At 42.0% G+C, this 17,990-nt stretch overlaps 1 protein-coding gene across 1 annotated transcript in view; it reads right to left on the bottom strand.

Moving 5' to 3' along the window:
- CDK13 (cyclin dependent kinase 13) overlaps positions 1-13,847 on the bottom strand; it is a 105,863-nt gene extending 92,016 nt beyond the window's left edge. The window contains exons 1-2 of the mRNA XM_019508721.1: positions 13,712-13,847; positions 11,944-12,059 (exon numbers count right to left, since the gene is read on the bottom strand). Coding sequence (XP_019364266.1) covers positions 11,944-12,059; positions 13,712-13,847 — 252 coding nt within the window. The remainder of the gene's footprint in view (positions 1-11,943; positions 12,060-13,711) is intronic.
- Positions 13,848-17,990: the final 4,143 nt, after the last annotated feature.

The following is a 17,990-nucleotide window of genomic DNA, read 5'->3' as shown; positions in this document are numbered from 1 at the left end:
TCTCCCCCCCCCCCCCCCCCCAAACAACTAAAAACAGTGAAGGTCAAGTTTAGTTTTGTATAGGTAACAGGGGAGTAGATGATAGTGTCTCACTACCTTGGTATTGCTCATTTCTAAGTAAAAATCAGTGTTGCAGAGAACATCACACAGGCAGTTCCGTTCTCTCACCCACTACCATCCTTATTAAACCAGAGTGCTGTTTGTTCCAAAATTCAACTCAGATACTCCCTTCTTCTTGTCAGGGTTTCATAACACAGTGTCAAATTAATCCAAACATTCTACCACCCACACTCAAGGAAGGATTTTTGCATTACGGAGGTCATGGGTATTATGTCTCTTAGGGCTGCATATTCATCTGTGGAATAGATGAAGACAAGCAGCCCTGCATATAATACAGCTAGAGGGGAAGGGAATGCCCTCTGCCCTTCCTGGTTTATTTAATCTACCGGGTGCTCCTAGTCCTTACAAAACTGAATCCATTAAAGTGAATCCTATGAATTCTTGATGATCATGCATACAACATCATTTTCAAAAATAAGCGAGGACCTTGGCCAGCTCTGGGCAAATGGCTGTCTTCCTGTTGTATACAAAGGTGAAAAATCCCTTGCCCCATAGGCAGCAGCTTTCCTAATGCACCAGATAAATCAAAGAACAACCTGTTTAATATGATCCCAACTAAGGCCTTTGGGAACCTCCCTGCTAACAAAGTTCACAGGTTTCAGCTCATACCATATCGGAATTACCAGGGAGATGTAGGTTTTTGGTTTAATAGCACTGCCAAAGATCTGCCTGTTCAAAAGTTGTTAGGACACTATAGGTATGTGTAGTTTATAACTACTACTACATTTTTCTTCTCTGGACTGCATTCCACAACTTTTTCTCATCTGCCACTGTCTCTTCCCAAGCAGCATTCTGGAGAGCCACAGTCCATTAAGCCCACCTTTGCCCTTTTCTAATGATACAGCACATCTCTTGCTCTTTCCCATTGCTCAGTCTACATATTCATTGCAGCACCTGTTTGCACATTTTCCTAATTCATGTAACCAAACAAAAAGGAGTCCAAATACACGAGCAAATGCATTAAACCAGGCTTCCTTCTCCGTAATAACAGGCTTGATTCAACCCTTTACCAGCACAGAGCCCACCACAAAGATTAGTGAGAAATGGCTTGAATCTCCTGTAGTCCGGGGCTATGGAGTCCCCAGCACAAATGAGAGCAGCCTTAACCAGCATCTTGGGCATTATGTCCCTGCGGGTCTTGGAGACGCTGGCAAAAAGGTCAGGGGTGTAAGAACATTCCAGTCACCTCCTGCCTAGAGTAGAGTGAGTCTGGTGGCAGAAAATAGTAACAAGACACCAAAGACTCATCCAGGCCCATCAAGTTTCCTATAATCATATATATGTAGTATGAGCTGCACACTAATAATGCTAAGGACCATATCAGACAGTTTTGCACGCATAAACAGAATTATTATTTTTTTTTTTAATCAAGTTCACTATGCTCATCTTATGACCTCATGACCTAGTTTAAAATTAAATCGCTACCTGGAAAAATTGGACACATGTTGTAGAAAGGACATAATAGAAACATTGCTTTGTGTTATACAACAGGGTAGATGTGGGAAGATACAGCCATTTTACAAAATAAGCCTAAAACTAGACAGATATTCTGCCAGTTTGTGTCTAGGTCTTTATATTCCCAAATTGATGACAATTATATACACTGATATTCTTGTTCAAGAAAACACCCCTTTTAAGAGGTAGCACTCAAGTTCATACTTAGCTTTGGAGTCTCAAGGGAATTCTATGCACTTGTTTAAAATTTAGCAGGTCTGTTGCTGCCTTTCAGACTGTTAAAGAAGTCTCATCTCTGTGCTCTGTTGTCAGCCCCTATGTTCAGGCTTCTAATACCATGCCTGTGACCTCACTCCCTTTCCTGGTATGGTTTCAGGTGTCCTGCATTAGTTGAATCCAGACAGTCTGTGGTCTCTTGTCCTTTGGAGACTCTATGCCCTCCTCTGAATTCAAATAGCCTGTTTTGCAAGGTCTCAACTTGCTCCTTTTTTTAGATGTTGGACAGGGGGCATTATATTCTCTGAAGAACTGTATAATAAATACAGAGTGCTTGTAAAGAATTTACAATAACACATTTTCTTCAAAAGAAGGCTAGATAATCACCTAGCTGAGGTCATTTGACCCAGCATTCTTTCCTGCCCATGGCAGGGTGTCAGACTTGATGATCTGCTCAGGTCCCTTCCGACCCTACCAGCTATGAAACTGTTTTGAGGCCGGGGCCCTGCAGACTCTTCTGTTAATCCAGCCCAGGTGCAGTGTCCTCTGGATCACAGCTGTATTTGTGGTGCACCCTCAGATTTTTCCCAGAGAGTGTTAGGGTAGTACAATAGGTTGAATTACCCTCAGGCATTTGGGACAATGCAGTCATCTCCAGTGCTTCTTTCATATTTTCATAATTTGTTTTTCAAATCCTCTTCAGAAGCATTACTTGATGGTTCAGGCATTTGATTCTGCTTCCTTCTTACACATGGGATTCTGCATCACCATAAAACTTCAAAAATTAAACACCAGTGGGAGATTTTTCAGTAAATCGGGAAGAGGACAGACCAATGCCAGCTGAAGGGTATTTGTACCCGAAAACTTGCAAAGAAGGGTTTTTTTTAAACTACTTGAGTTGGTTTAATAAATGATACCTGATTTACCAAAAGAACCTTGTTTGAAAATGCTTAAGAGCTTTATCTACCTCTACACAGTGAATAGCACCACACACCAAACTGTACACCTGAGAGTAGACTCAAGCTTGGTCATAATCCTTGATTAACGTGGATGTTTAAACAGTTTGCTTTTTAAGGCTACTGAGTGGAGTTTCTTGCTGTTGTATTTGTATCAAGTATCACATTCTGTGCACTCACATACAGAAATCTGTCTCAATTGCACATGGAAGTTCTGAATGGTTTGGCTAGGTTCCCCTTTAGGCTAGGCACAGACATTCAAAAAGCCCAAGGCGGCATTGATCCAAGTTGTACCGTTTTCTATAAGTGACATAGTTTAGATTGGTAGCAAACAGAACGCACACTCGCCCTTTGGTGGGACAGGGGCAAATGTTAGACCAGGGGTGTGTGTAGACAAAACGGAGGCCCTACACATTAAAGCAGTAGGTTTTAAAAAATACCTCTTCAATTTAGGGCTGATTAAACCCTTGTGTCATGTACACATCCTGCTGACTTAGCTGCCTCTCCAGTGGGCAGAGCAGTCCCTGAGCTGTGGGGGAGAGGGGGCTGGTGCTTTCCCCTGTGGCAGTGGTGGTCTGTCCCCTCCCCCTCCCCCAGGCAGCACCTGCCCGCAGGCATCCTGTTTGGGCAGTCCTGGGGATGGGGGGGCACCACAGCCACGGAGGAAAGCACCAGATCCCCGTGCCGCTCAGACAGGCTCCAGGAGGCGGGAAAAGAAAAGAAAAGAAAAAAAGAAAAAAAGGATCAGGCTTGTTGCTTTTCTTGGTTAGAGCCTGCTTTCCCAGTCTCCTGCCAGGCTGTCTACAGGGCTTCCTGCAAAGACCCTGAGCTGCACAGAGCCCAGTGCTTCACTCTGCGGCTGTAGGGGCAGCAAACTAAAACTCCTCAAAGGAGTTTTAGTTTTCTGCACCCCAAATCATTTAAGGCACATTATGCCACTGAATTTCCAGCAGCGGCTGGAATTAATGCGCAATATACCACCAAGGTGTGCAAAAACTAACACCATTAAAGAAGTACAAAAGCATTTAGCCTGCTTTAAAGTGTCATCCACATACGCCCCTCATTTCATCTACATGCGGCCCAGGTTCCACCATTTTTAAATCTGTCCATGTGCTGAACTTCTTTTCTGTTACGGATATAGACCAGTTTCTGATCATTTATATCAGTAAAAGTGTAATGTCTTTTCCTGGCCTTAGTGTCTTTGCCACCTGAAGACATATTAAGTCAGGAGGACTAATGTTTTGGTTTCCTGCTTTTCTTTAGAATTGTATATGGTCCATCATTCAACCTAGTGAATATTATTAAGCAGATGTTTTTTCTGCCATCTGTATGTGTTTCCCTTTCAAGAAGCAACAAGTGGACTGAATACTGGACCTAGGTATTAAGAGAATTGTTTCCATGTCTATGATAATAACTACTTAGCTATGTGACCTCAGACAAGATATTTTACTTAGCCACCTGCATTACACTTTTGGTATAATGAGGATAATCCTGGATGTAGTCATTGTACTAAACTACTCTAACACCTAGAGCTCAAAAGCTACATAATTTGTATGAAAAGGACATGCATTACTACACATGCCATCATTCTCTCATTGTATTGTTCTATGATGGCAGGAATGGTTTTTTTGTACTCGATTAGTGAAATTGGTTCTGTAGAGTGATTGCAAACTGTTAGCATCTGTTCACTGCTTGGTTTCTTTGCAGTTTTCAAATATACCAATTTATATGAATTATTTTACAAGATCAAAACAATTGGTCAAATAGGAAGGTATAGAAAACCCCATAACAAACAACTGTCAAATAGCTTGGCATACAGAAGGTCTCTTTCAAATGTGGGATTTTCATCAAGAAAAGATGGTTAGCATCACTAATTTTTGAGTGGTGTCCAGTAGAAGCAGCTTTGACAACAAAACTGAACAATCTGAGCTACAGGTGCACAGTATAAGACTAGATATTTAAAAAGTAGGGGAGAGGGGAAGGAGTGATCTGGGTAGCCCATTAATCTAAACTTAGTAGCATGTAAGGCTTTAAAACCAATCTTGAAAACAGAGTAATCAAAAATACAAAGCCAAATGGAAACATGAGATAAAAATGCAATGTGGGCTGGCCAAAGATGAACTTCTACATCGCATCGTATTAATCTGATGTTTTGATTTGATAAAATACTATTTTTCTGAACAACAGGAGTGTGTTAGGTCTAATCTATCTGGATCTCAGTAAAGCATTAAATATGATGCCACATAAGAAACTCAGTGGGAGATAGCACTTTGTACAATATTTGTACTAAGTCAGCAGCAGAAGCATGAATCAACTAGCTAAAGAGGAAACAATGCGTGTTGAACAAACTGTTAGACTGGAGGGAAGGTTACTAATAGAGTTCTTTAATGGAGTTGTTTGGGGACCTCTCATTTACTATTTTGATCAATGATGGTGGTATAGAAAGCGGGTGGTATAAAAAGTTGGGAGGCACCATCAATACAGAAGATGAAAAAAATCATACAGGAAGAAAAAAAATCATATATGAAGAATTAGATAACTGAAGATTATAGAAATGGCATAAAACTGAATACTCCAAAAACTACTAGGTTATGCACCTAAGGACCAATACTTTTTTGGCTATAAATCCTGAAAGCACAGGAAATGAAAAAGACCTGAGTGTTTTATTTGAGCACAGGATGACTAAGACACCTATGTGAATATGCTGAAGCTGTGAGAATGGCAAAAAGCAGTCCTAGAATGTATAAGCAAGGAGTTTCTGGTATCTATAAGGCAGAATTAGCACGATCAAATATGGCAATCGTGAGACTTCATCTATAACTGGGCTGTCCAAAAGGCAGCTCATGAGTGTTCAATTCCTTCAGTGCCAGGATGGAGGTTACAACACAGCTTTTGTAACCTCCAGAGGTTACAAAATCACCAGAGAACTGAGGTTCTAGAACAGCCTCCCTACTGAAGTAACAGAGGCAAGAATGCATCTGGTGTTATGATGCAACTTGATGGCTTTCTGACAAGGATTATATAAAAGTGGTTGCCTGAAGTAGCAAGAACCTAGCCTGATTGACGCAAGGGGGTCCCCCCTTCCAGTCATGGTTATAAAGGTTCTGACTAGTATCTAACCCTTTTTGATTCCCACTAGTCTTATTTTTAATATTAGTGTTTCAGGAAGTTCTCTGTATAAACATTGCATCTAAAAGACAGATCCTCTTTATTGGATAACTGTTGCCTTCTAACATCCATGAATGTTTCTTCTTGATACTAGAAAAGGAAAAGAGCTCCTGCCTTTCTCCCCAAGACATTAACTTGGCCCAAAGAGATATAAAGTGTTTTTTTCTATCACATCACTTAGTCTCCTCTCTAGGTTAAATAGTCATTCAAAAAATAAAATTCTCTTCATATACAAGCCCCGTTCCATCTTGGGGTGGTGGGCATGGAAACCAAGGAGATGGGGCGGAGGGCAGGGGGAGGGACTTTATTTGTCTATTAAAAACCTCTAGTTCCATAGTCAGTACTATTTTGGTAGTTTCAGAAGAAAGGCAATGAACTGCATGAGTAGAGACATTTACTGTTTCAACCCAGGATTCCTTCCTGGACAGAGTTCTGGCCTACTGGTAGAGGAAAACTTGCCCAGCTTCTGCTCAAGATAAACCTGTTCCCCAGAAGAAGGATGTAATACTCCCACATCTAACAGGTTGGCACCTTTCCATGAACACTTAATTCATTTGTTTCTCAAGTGATCCAAGATGGGTACAGGCAGTCCTCGACTTACATTTTGAGTTGCAACGTTTCGCACTAATAACATTTATAAATTGACACCCTGTTTTGACTTTACAACGCTTGATCCAATGCGATGCCATGCCAGTGAACAAGTTCACTGTGTTGCTCATCTCCCTGGAGAACATCTGTCCAAACTTTATTGGACACTTTCTTTAAGAAAGCACACAAGACTCAGAAAAACCTGCAGCCAAGAGTCCCAAAAAGACTCCAGCCAAGAACCCTTCAGAAAGTTCAACCAAGAGCCTTTCAAAAAGTCCAGCAAAGTCACCTCAAAGAAGTCCTTCCAAATCAGTATGATTGCTATTTACAATATAAATTAATGTAGCTATATTACTCATCTATAATTGATTGACTATAAAATTCTGGGGTGTTTTTGGTGAAAATAGGGTATCAGGCCTTGGTTCAGGAACTAATCCCCATTTATAACATTGTTTCTTATGAGAAAATTGGCTCCAAGTTACAACATTTCAACTTAAGACATGGTTTAAGACTTGTGTTGCAAGTCTGAGGACTGCCTGTATTTGAGGATACATGATTCTCTGCATGGTTTTACAGTATAGAGACATCCCATTTTAAGTCCTTTAATATCTATTGTCTACCAACATGAAGATATTGTTTCTGAAGAAAGGGCATATTTTCTGAGGCAAAGAGTTTTTTGCTGATATCTTTTACAGGACCAACTATGTAGTTAAATGCTAGACAAGCTTTTGGGCATAGATTAGTATGCTATGGGCTACAGCATCTCTACAATCATATTTTCCACGGCAGCTGAACTCATGCTGTTGTAAGACCTTGATTCACCCAACACCTTAGCTCACTTGGAGCCAAGTAAGAAAAAAGCAAGCAAGTTAATATTCTGTGAAATACTGCTTTGAAAGCTCAACTCTGAGCCATCACCAGCTATTGTTGCAAGGACAGTTGCTAATTTTAACCTAAATGAGTTCTCTGTATTCAGCTCCTGAAAACTGTTTTACCAAATAGTTTCTCTAGAGGTCAGCATAGCAAAGAGCATGAGACTGAATTCACATGAGAAGAGTTTCAAAATTCAATTTCAAGTAATTGTTCTGGAATAATGTGTGTTAAATTCAACACAAAAGATATCAGCATTTCCATACCATCCAAAGGGATGAAATTTAACATTTAACACCAGCAAGGCAAGATGCTCCTGAGATTGAAATATTGGTTGGGTCTCAGATGTTACAGGGCCTAAGTGTTCAGAATTCCTAGCTCCTAGACATTTAAATGAAGGAAAGGGAAGTTTCATATCCTATTTCCACGTATGCCACAGGCTTCCTGTATGACCTTTGACAGATCACTCGCTCTCTTTGCCGCTTTATCTCTCTGCTAAAAAACAAGGATAATGGCCTATATTTCAAAACATGAAAAGAGATTTTGGGATACTGTATCTGAAACACTTCCTTTTCATGTTCAGAAAAAGGACTGGTGTTCAGCTTTCCCTGTGAACTCAGACCATGTAAAGTTGCTTCAAATGGGGTATCCAAAACATGGAGGAACTAGAGCTTCTGGTCAGTTTTGGATATTTTAATTCCCCAGATGAGACCACTGTGAGGTGTTTACATCACAAAGGTGAACACTACAAGTTTATAACTGAAATATCACAGCAAAATAATTCGTGTAGGAGCTGTGGATTTCTAACACGAAAAGGTTATTCTTTAACTTTAGTTTCAAATAAAATTAAGGCACTAACCCCTATAGACAAACAATAGGAGAAATGCTTTTTAAACTGCAACCACCATTTATCCAAAACATGGACCAAATGCAGTCAAAAGAAAGCAAGTCCATATGCAGTGAAATTTTCTGGGCCATGTTAATCAATTACAAATCTGAAAGTGTCAGTGTAGTACAATTTGAGTTGGAAAATGTGCAGACTAATGCAAGTTATGTAACAAGAGAGCAGAAATGTGTGTATACATTCAACAAAATAGTGACTTTCTGGAGTACAAAGTAAAATAGTCTTTCTGTAGGCATAGGAGAACATATCAACCCCAGCTTTTCTGGGACCTAATTCTGCTCTTGTGTAAATTTTGGAATGAGCGACTTCTACAACGGTGAACTGAATGCCTACTGAATAGAGTGTAGAACACTTACGGAGAATATAGAGTGGCATAAAGTACATCAACTTAGTCATTTACACTCATTTTCTGACCATTTTCATTCAGACTTTGCCCATCCAGGACAAGCTATAGTACACTAACATTCCACATAAGTTAGTGAGCATCTAAAAGTGCCCTTGTGCAAAGAAGTCTATTTCACTTTGAAAGAATTAATCTGGAACCACTAGCCTGCTGTACATTCATACACTCTAGCTTACTGTACACTGACTTCCCCATGTAAATAAGCTTAGTGGATGGCTTACACCATCCCTTGTGAGGTTTCTGTATCCCTATGTAAATCCAAGGTAACTCCATTAAATTTACAGAGCTTATTTTGAATTTAAACTAGTGCAGCTGGGAACAGCCTGACCTCTTGCTGTATTTTTTTTATTTAGGTGTATGATGTGTTCACAGAGAAGGGCCTGGGTGCTGCTCTCAGATTTGCCAGAGGCTAGCTGTCTGGCCATTGGAAACTTAAAAATCCCTAAATAACTCAGCTGCATAAACAGGATTAAGGTAGACAAGGTTCTTTGGGTAAATCTGGTATCTTTTATTAGACCAACTCAAATAGTTGGGAAAATTCTTTAGCAAGCTTTTGGGCACAAACACCCTTCATCAGGCTAAGGAAGGATCTGTAGATGGTCTATGCTCTTAAATAGCCATCTTTACAATATTTTGAAATAGCACTCCTAAAATCTCAGGGAGACATAACTATTTACCAGCCACCATTCTCTTGGTTCTCATGTTTCTGTTAACACAAGTAAGAGCCTCCTTTGGGGAGAGGATAAATTATCATCAATTGATCCTTGGCATCTGCCACTTGTTTCTGTGGAGTCAGTGATCTGAAGTTGCTCTGAGATGTGAGTAGCTGACATCATCTTGTTTCGTTCCAAAATGGACAGAGAAAAAGATTAAGAGATAAGGAACAGTAAAAGCTACTGAGCTGACATGCAGTGCTAAGCCAAACTAGCCCTAGAACCCAAGAAGAAAAAATGTCAAGGGCATTTTCTCTGACACACAAGAAAAACCTCCATCCCCAAGCAGTTTCTCATTTTCCCCCACTGCCTCAGACAATGCAGAACAAAACTCCTTAGCAAGGTTTCTAAAAGCTGTAGGCATTTGTAGTAGTAGCATCTCTCTTCCTGTTTTTAAAGCTAACATCCTTTCACAGATGCTGGAAAATATCTTACTCTATAGTTATGATTTGTTATTGTTGCACATTTCTCCCCCTGCCCTTTTTCCAGTTGTAAGGAGTCTGAATGATAAATTGTCTTAACAGCAGCTCTGGGAAAGTCAGGTGCATGCCAGCGCCAATCAGCAGCATCTTGGATGCAACCTCTTTAAGCCAACCACATTAATTCTGCCTGTCTAGTGTGCAGCAGTACAACTGATTTTTTTTTTTGTTTGTTTGGGTCCAAAACAAAGAAGTTTTCAGGAAACTGTTTAGTTTTCAACTGCACTTCTACAAAGACATTGTTTCTCCCTGCACAACTGCACACCCCAAGACCATGTGTATAATGAGCTAGGGTAACTTTCTCATTTCTTATGAATTCCAGCTTTGGTTAAACACACACACACGTGCTTGCATGCGCTGTTCCCCTCACTCCCCCACAAAAAAATCATTTAACCCAGAGAACGACATGGAAGTCATTTCAGATTTCTGTTAAACAGAGAAGCAGAGATCGTGAAAAGAACATTTTGCTAATTGTTACTAGTGTAAGAAAGCTAACAATATTAACCATCCAAATAAATGATCACTGTTCTCTTGTATGGTCCTGCTTATCATCATTTCACTGTAGCAAAATAAAGTTGGATGTGCCTTAACTGAGCCAACAATTCTAGATGTTCAGAAGCACAGATATGGGTCTCTCCTCAAAACCTCTTGTTTTTTGTTTTGATATCTGACTTCTTCCTCTCTCTCTCAGGCTCCACCATGTTCCTTTGACATGGGAACCAGGTTTGTAGCCCAGCATCACTGCAATATTTTCTGATAGTTACAAGATTCTGATTGAAAGTTAGACTCACGTGCATCCAGAATCACAACATCAACATCAGTGAAGTTATGCTGGTGTAACAGATCAGCATCTGGCCGTGGGTTTGAAACACCATACGTTGGTGTCTTGAGTGACTTTCAAGTGAAAGACTCTGTTCCCAATTTCCACGTCAATTCAGAGTTATTTGATTGTTAAAATTAAGTGCACCTAGTGGTACAAGAGCAGTAGCAGGCTCTATCATGCCAGGTTTACAGTAAGGTGATTAGTATGTAATTCAAATAAGTTTCTAATGATTTACACTGGTGTGGGGCTAGCATATTTCTAGTTTTTAAAAGAAACAAAACACCTGGGGTGGGGAAGTATATGACTGGGGGGGGCTCAGCCCCTGGCCATGCTGCTGCCCCTCACTCCCAAGCCACAGCCTCCCCCTGTTCCCTCAGCCCTGCTGCTGCCCCTCACTCCAGTCCTCCACCCCCCTGGGCCATGCTGGTGCCCCTCAATTCTCACCTGCAGCTCCCTGCTGCCCCCTAGCCCTGTAGGGCCTCTCGGTCACTCTGTCCCTGTGAGCAAGGGCACTGGCCCCGTGCTGCCAGCCTGGCCATGCAACTCCCTGCTGCCCCCAAAGGGCACCCCCCCTTCTCCTTCCCCTGGTGGAGGGGCACACACCTCTCCACCCTGAGCCACTGCAGATCCCAGCACCCAGGCAGCTTTCCCCAGTGCCAGTAGGCACCTGCCCCCCACACCCATCCCCTCCATACCTCTCCCCACCCCCATACACACAGTGCCACATGCCCCACACAGCCGCCCAGACTGTTCCCAAGCCCTGGCTCTCCAACTCCTGCTCCCCATAGACATACCTGCATCCAGCTACCAAGGCTTCTACTATTATCCTGCTTGGCTGCATGCCAGCCACATGCATGCATGTGCACAAACACACGTGGTGCCCCTTCCTCCAACTGCCCTCCCCCCCCCCGGCCCAAGCAGCTCCTTGCTAGGGTAAGCCAGAAAGTGCCAGGAAAAAGCTTTGATGCTGAGCAGAGCAAAAACCTGGACATTTGTTTATATTTTTTTTAAAAACACCTGGACAGAGACTGGAGAACCCAAGAAGAGGACATGTCCGGGAAAATCCAGACATATGGTAACCCTACACTGGTGTGAAGTCAGAACTGCTTCCAACACCATAGTATCTAAGGGTATAAATAGATGTTGACAAATTAAGCAGATCAGCTGTGCCAGGATGCATTGCCTGTTGTCCCACCTGTTGATCCTGTACGACAATAAGCAATGTGTTCCCTGCTTGCAGAAATGTACCCCAAGGAATTTCAGGGGCACATCTGTAAGCAGGGAAACTTGCAGGCTAAGGGTCTTGGATGGTAATTGTGGGTCCACTTCTAGAGTCTGATCATTATAATTTACTGACATTGTCACTAGAAAAAACAAACAAAACACAAACCATACACAAAAAAACAAACCAGAAGAGGGACAGATTCTGTTTAACAGGCACCTAACACCTGGACCACTGTTATTTAATATCTTCATCAGAGATTTGGACGAGGGTGTGGAGAGCACCCTCTCCAAGTTTGCAAATGATACCAAGTTATGGGACAAAGTTAAACACACCACAGGGCAGGGAGCAGATACAGGCCAATCTGGACAGGTTGGATCAATGGGCGGGACAAAATAGGATGCAATTCAAAGATAAATGTAAGGTACTCCACCTAGGGAGGAGGAATCCCCAGCACACCTATAGGTTGGGGGGTGACCTCCTCAGCAGCTCAGAGGCTGAGAGATCTTGGAGTCATAGTTCACTCCAAGGTGAACATGGGCCGGCAGTGTAATGAGGCCATCAACAAAGCACCTTGTCGTGTACTAGCAGATGCATGACCAGCAGATCAAGAGAGGTGATGCTCCCCCTCTATGCAGCATTGATCAGGCCACAGTCGGAGTACTGCATCCAGTTTTGGGCGCTGCACTTTAAGAAAGACATGGAGAATCTGGAGAGGGTTCAGAGGGGGGCCACTCACATGATTAGTGGCCTCCATGAAAGACCCCACGAGGGGAGGTTGAGAGATCTGGATCTCTTCAGCCTTCAAAAGAGACAGCTGAGGGGAGACCTTGTAGCTGCTTATAAGTTTATCAAGGGAGGACAACAGGGAATTGGAGAAGCGCTATTTACCAGAGCGCCCCAGGGAGTAACTAGGAATAATGGGTACAAACTAGTGGAGAGTAGATTTAGGTTAGACATTAGGAAGAAATTTTTTTACAGTAACGGTGGCCAGAATCTGGAATGGGCTTCCAAGAGAGGTGGTACTATCACCTAACTTGGAGGTCTTCAAAAGGAGGGTTGATAGTCACCTGGCTGGGGTCATCTGACCTCAGTCCTCTTTCCTGCTAGGGGGTCGGACACGATGATCCATTGTGGTCCCTTCCCACTCTACAATCTATGAATCTTAAAACCATGCGGTATGCAATAAGCAACCCTTATAGAAAAGGTTGCTGCTAATGGTTCTCAGCCTCCATTCCCTCCTGTGTTTCAGACTACAGAAGTCATGCTTTCATTAAATTTAACTTTCCTCCGTGAAAATTTAAAAAAAACCCCAACCCTTCAAAAATGAAAATTTACAGGCAACGTTCTCCAAATGGAAATATGGTATGTATATAAAGCGAAGCTGAAACAGGGTTTCTACAAAAACTTTTGTAAGGAGCTTCACATAAAAATGCTACATAGGAGCTAAATACTGCATCACTGCTTTAGTGTGACCAGTTATAATGTTAGGAGCAGCAAAGAGCAGCATGAGCTAGAAGAAGTAGATGTCCTACAGCACCACACTCTTCAATCTGTGTTTGCCCTTTGAGTTTCTTGCTCCTCCTACCATACAGCTGGGTGGGAACCAAGTCATAGCTATTGTTTTTTTATTCTAGCCTAGGGATAAAGGAGCCTGGGACATGAACCACCCACCTTTCCCTGAAATTAGCCATCACTGGTTTTCTACACCACCTTCCCAGAACAGGAGGGGAATGAGAAAAGCTTGCTGCTGGGCCTCCCCAGGTATCTTAATACTCAGCCACCGAGGCTTACTGCTGTTGGGCTTGTTTTCATTGCAGAGGTTGCAGTTGAGGTCTTTCCTAGTTTTTACCATCTCTATTTCCCTGTGCTGCACAACAGCATCAACAGAATTGTGTCTCATCACCTTCAGCACAGAATGGGAGGCCATATGAATGAGGAGGAAACCTTAGGCAATTTTCAGGCCACTGGTCCAACTACTTTGTACCTTCACTGAAGCTTGCAAGAGCAAAAAGTACTAGTTTAGGCTGCAGTTTTTATAACACTGTATTCAGCAGCTCTGACCAGGTCTGGGCAAAACACTTGTTAGAAAAAAAACCCACCTGACTAGTCTGTGTAAACACTGAACAATGCCAGCAATGGTGTTAAACTAGACGTGTTGGAATATGTGTTCACACAGCTGGGGGTAACAGGGGTGAACTAAGGTGTGGCAGTCGCTACACCTGTTCTACAGGCTGCACCTGTGCTCACCACTGCCCTTCATTCAGGCCTATGTAAGAGCAAAAGCCTAAGCTCATTCTGGGCCAGGGAGCAGTAAGGCATCTGGACAGGTCCAACTCTATCACTCCAAAGAACGCTCCCACCCCTGCCGCTGTGCAGATACTTCCCAGTTCTAGAAAGAAAATCAGGTTCCCAAGTCCTTTCCTTGCTCTACCACTCAATACTCAATTAAAAATAGAAAAGGAGGAAAGAATGGCTCTGAACACTACCAAGTCCTGTAAGTGGGGCAGGGGTCTTTTTTGAGCCCAGGTAGGTTCTATATTGTCTTTTTCACTCCACTTCTACAAATGGCAGGCAGGCACCCTATACAACAAAGAGAAACCGAGGCATTTCAGGCAGCTTCCCCCATGTGGGAAGGCAAGCAACCTGCTCTTACTAATGTATGGGGGAACAAATAGGGTGGAAGGAAGGCATTTTGGATCCCTTGTGTCATTTATCCTATGGGCCTCTAGACAGAGGGTAGGGATTGTCTGTTGAATGGAAAGTGTAAAAAGTTGCTTCTTTGTTGTCTCTATGTGTGTTTTGTCTCATCTTTTATATCTCAAGCTTCTCAGGGTAGGGATTATTTTGTTCTATGCTTGTAAACTATACAGCACAGCAGGGCTTAGATGCTTCTGGTTCATAAATTATAAAAAGCAGTAGTTTAAAAACTTTTTAAGGTGACTTTAGAATGAAGCCATCCTTATTTCCAAGTTGTGAATTGAAGTGGTTATTGGATTGATCCTACAACATAGCTTAAAAACCACATCTGGCTTCTCTAGTAGCTCAGGTTATTTGAGTGATAAAACTTGAAAGATCCCCTTACACGTTGTTAGGCCAACATAGCCCTCACTTCGGTCTAAAACACTGTTTGCCCTTCTAACTATAAAAGGCTAAAAGATGGTTCTAATCCATCTGTAAGGCCCAAATGAGAGCAAGGCTGGCAGCTGAAAAAAGAAAAAAGAGAAGACAGTGCCCAGAGGAGAAGGAAATGCATCCTTTAAACAAACAATATTATCTGTTAGTTTCATAAGTCAGCACTAAATAAATAGCAGTAAAAGGTGGGGGCTATCAAGACTACAGGCTTATGAGAGATGGATCTATTTGGTCCAAAATTGGCAAATAACCAGGAGTGCCTGTCAGCACCTCATTAACAAACTACACTGAAAACCTTCCAGCTAAGGAACTGGAGAGCAACTTACAAACATTTAGGCTCAAATTCCTTCCATCCTGGAGAACTGTACAGATAAACTGATACACACTAGGGTTAAGGCCCATGCAGAAACAAAACCAGAGAGAACTGACACCCTCACACACAATACTTAGAAAGACAAGACTCTCCAGAGCTAAAGCCAATACTAATCCCTACCTGTTCTGGAAGGGATATTAAACATGCTTCAGGATTTAAAAACCATCTCTAATTCATGAGGATAAAGAGAGATACCTTGATGGGAGAGTGACAATCTTCATCCCATAATGATGTGCTTGCTTGTTCCTCTCTTCTTCCATCAGGGAATGGATATTGGATGAGAAGGAATACATCTTGGATTGAGTACAGTCGTTCCTATGTTCCCTTGCTCTGGCTATTACCTCAGTTAGATGATGATATTCTATAACAAAAGTCAAATATCAGTAGATACTGCTGTTGTTGGGTATTTGAACCACTACTAGTTAAGCAGTGCAGTATTTTCTTAGGCTATATCTACTATTACATGGCCTGGCACCCAGAAGTGCTGGTGGTAGTCAGCAACCTCTATATCCAAGCCGTCTCAATATATATACACTTGGGGACCTCTGGGGCCCACACATGGCTCCATTACAGTAGCTCTGCCACCAGAGTGCAAAGTGTACCCTGGGACGGTATCAGAGGTTAAGTGAACTGTAGCAGTCATCCACAGGCACCTTCACTTCTGCTGCTTCCCATCAAAGAGCTGGAGTACATACCAGCAGAAAGGAAGGTCCTGCCATCACAGAGGGGCTTTGAAAGTGCTTGTATTCAAACTTTTCCTGGAAAAAACCATTAGTGTGGGCTAGGCCTTATTTTTATAGGTGTAGTATTCTTCTTCCTTTTTACTGAAGAATAGATTAGGTCAGTGGTAATCAATCTCTGACCCCCACATGGGACTCCCCCCACAGGTCCAGAAATGTGGTGGCAGTGGAGTGGCTGCAATTAACATCCTCCCATTCACCAGGGCCTGGCCTTGCATGCCACAGATAGCCACCCACAGACTGATCTCACACCACCCATGGGGTCAAAAAGCTGGGCACCACTGAATTAAAAGCCATGCTCCTTTGAGACGATTGTACTTGAAAGTATTTTCCAGGAATTTAGGTACACCACTGAATACTTGCACTTTAAAAGTTATAATGCGGTAATGGCTTTAACTCTATTAACCTGAAGCATTTAGCTATAGCACCTGTTGATCCGACCTGCTTCAGGGCTGCTAGCAGCCAGCAGGCTGCAGAACATGAACCATTTTATGAAGTTCAGGCTGCTGGCTCTTTAGCTACGATATTCAACCTCTCTGCCAGTATTGCACACAATTTGAAAAAGTACTTTAAATGATGCACCCTCACAAAGCCTTCACATGCATCATCTGTGATGGCAAAAAAGGCAGAATACAACATCAGGAAGAAACCATAGCATGAGGAATGCCTTTTAGGACAGCGTTTCAAAGGATGAGCGCTACATCTCTAAGACATAAAGCTTATCTCTGACAGGAACATCAGAGCTTTTGTTTCTGTGTATGCTACTGCCAAGAGCACCACCAAAAAGTCTGTTACATCCTGGTGTTTCTTTTCTTTTTGCTCTTCTGTATGGGAGGCCCAGCAACAAGCCATTTCTCATTCCCCTCCTATTCTGGGAGGGTAGCATGGAACAAAAGTATATCAATTAGAGGTATCTATAATCAAGTACAGAAACTAGAATAAGAATGACTGCAGAGATTATAGTCTCTGTAGATTATCATAAGTAATTATTGATATGTTTGCAAATGTAACTATATCATGCCTTAAATTCACTGCAACAGCAATGCCACTTCACTTCACTAAAGGAACAGGGCACAGAACTGTTTTTTCTCAATTTACTGTGATAGCCCAAGTCAGTCTTTGTATTGCTGTATCCAGTTTTGCCATTGGTGAAATGAGGGATATCTGCACACCTTTGAAAAACTCTGGAACACGTGCTGTTGCTTTAATTCATGGACAATAAGAGACTTATTCTTAAAATAATGTCTTAAAACCCATTTAGTTTTCAAATCCTTTTAAGGGAATTTTTTTGTGCATCTGAACCCACACTTCACAGCACAATATATACAAGAGTTTCCAGTCACTTCTGTTTTGTAACAGCTTTTCAGAAAAACTTTGATTCCAGAATTTCACAATGAAACATTTTAAAAAGAGTTTTTTCCTTTTTTTTTTTTTTGGTTATTCCCAAGCCCACGTTTAGTTAGCTGCATATGTTCTGTAGTGGAAGAAAGTGATTACATATTTTCCATAATATCTGGACAGTTTCAAGAGCACTCTAGAATCTGCTTATTCACTAGGAAAGAGTTTAAATTGTAGTCTACCTCCTCCCCCTTGCAACTCTACTTCATACAATAAAAGGTGGGCACAGTTCAAAAGCACTTAGCCCCAACCCTCTGAATGGGGCTCCTTAAATAAAAGAAGGTGGATCCAAATCAGCCTTAGTTGTAGTTTTTCAGAAATAAAATTTACAGCTAAGGTACTGAAAAGAAGTTCACTCCAGCGTTTTGTTTCTCTTATCCCTTTGCTTTCACAGAGTGTTTTTCATCCAGAAAGATCTTCAAGCACC

The sequence above is a fragment of the Gavialis gangeticus genome, unplaced genomic scaffold (assembly GCF_001723915.1).
Source record: "Gavialis gangeticus isolate Ggan-Ray unplaced genomic scaffold, GavGan_comp1, whole genome shotgun sequence".
In the NCBI taxonomy this organism is placed as follows: Eukaryota; Metazoa; Chordata; order Crocodylia; family Gavialidae; genus Gavialis; species Gavialis gangeticus.
Note: the sequence above shows the minus strand (reverse complement) of the source record. Positions and strands in the feature narration are given on the sequence as shown.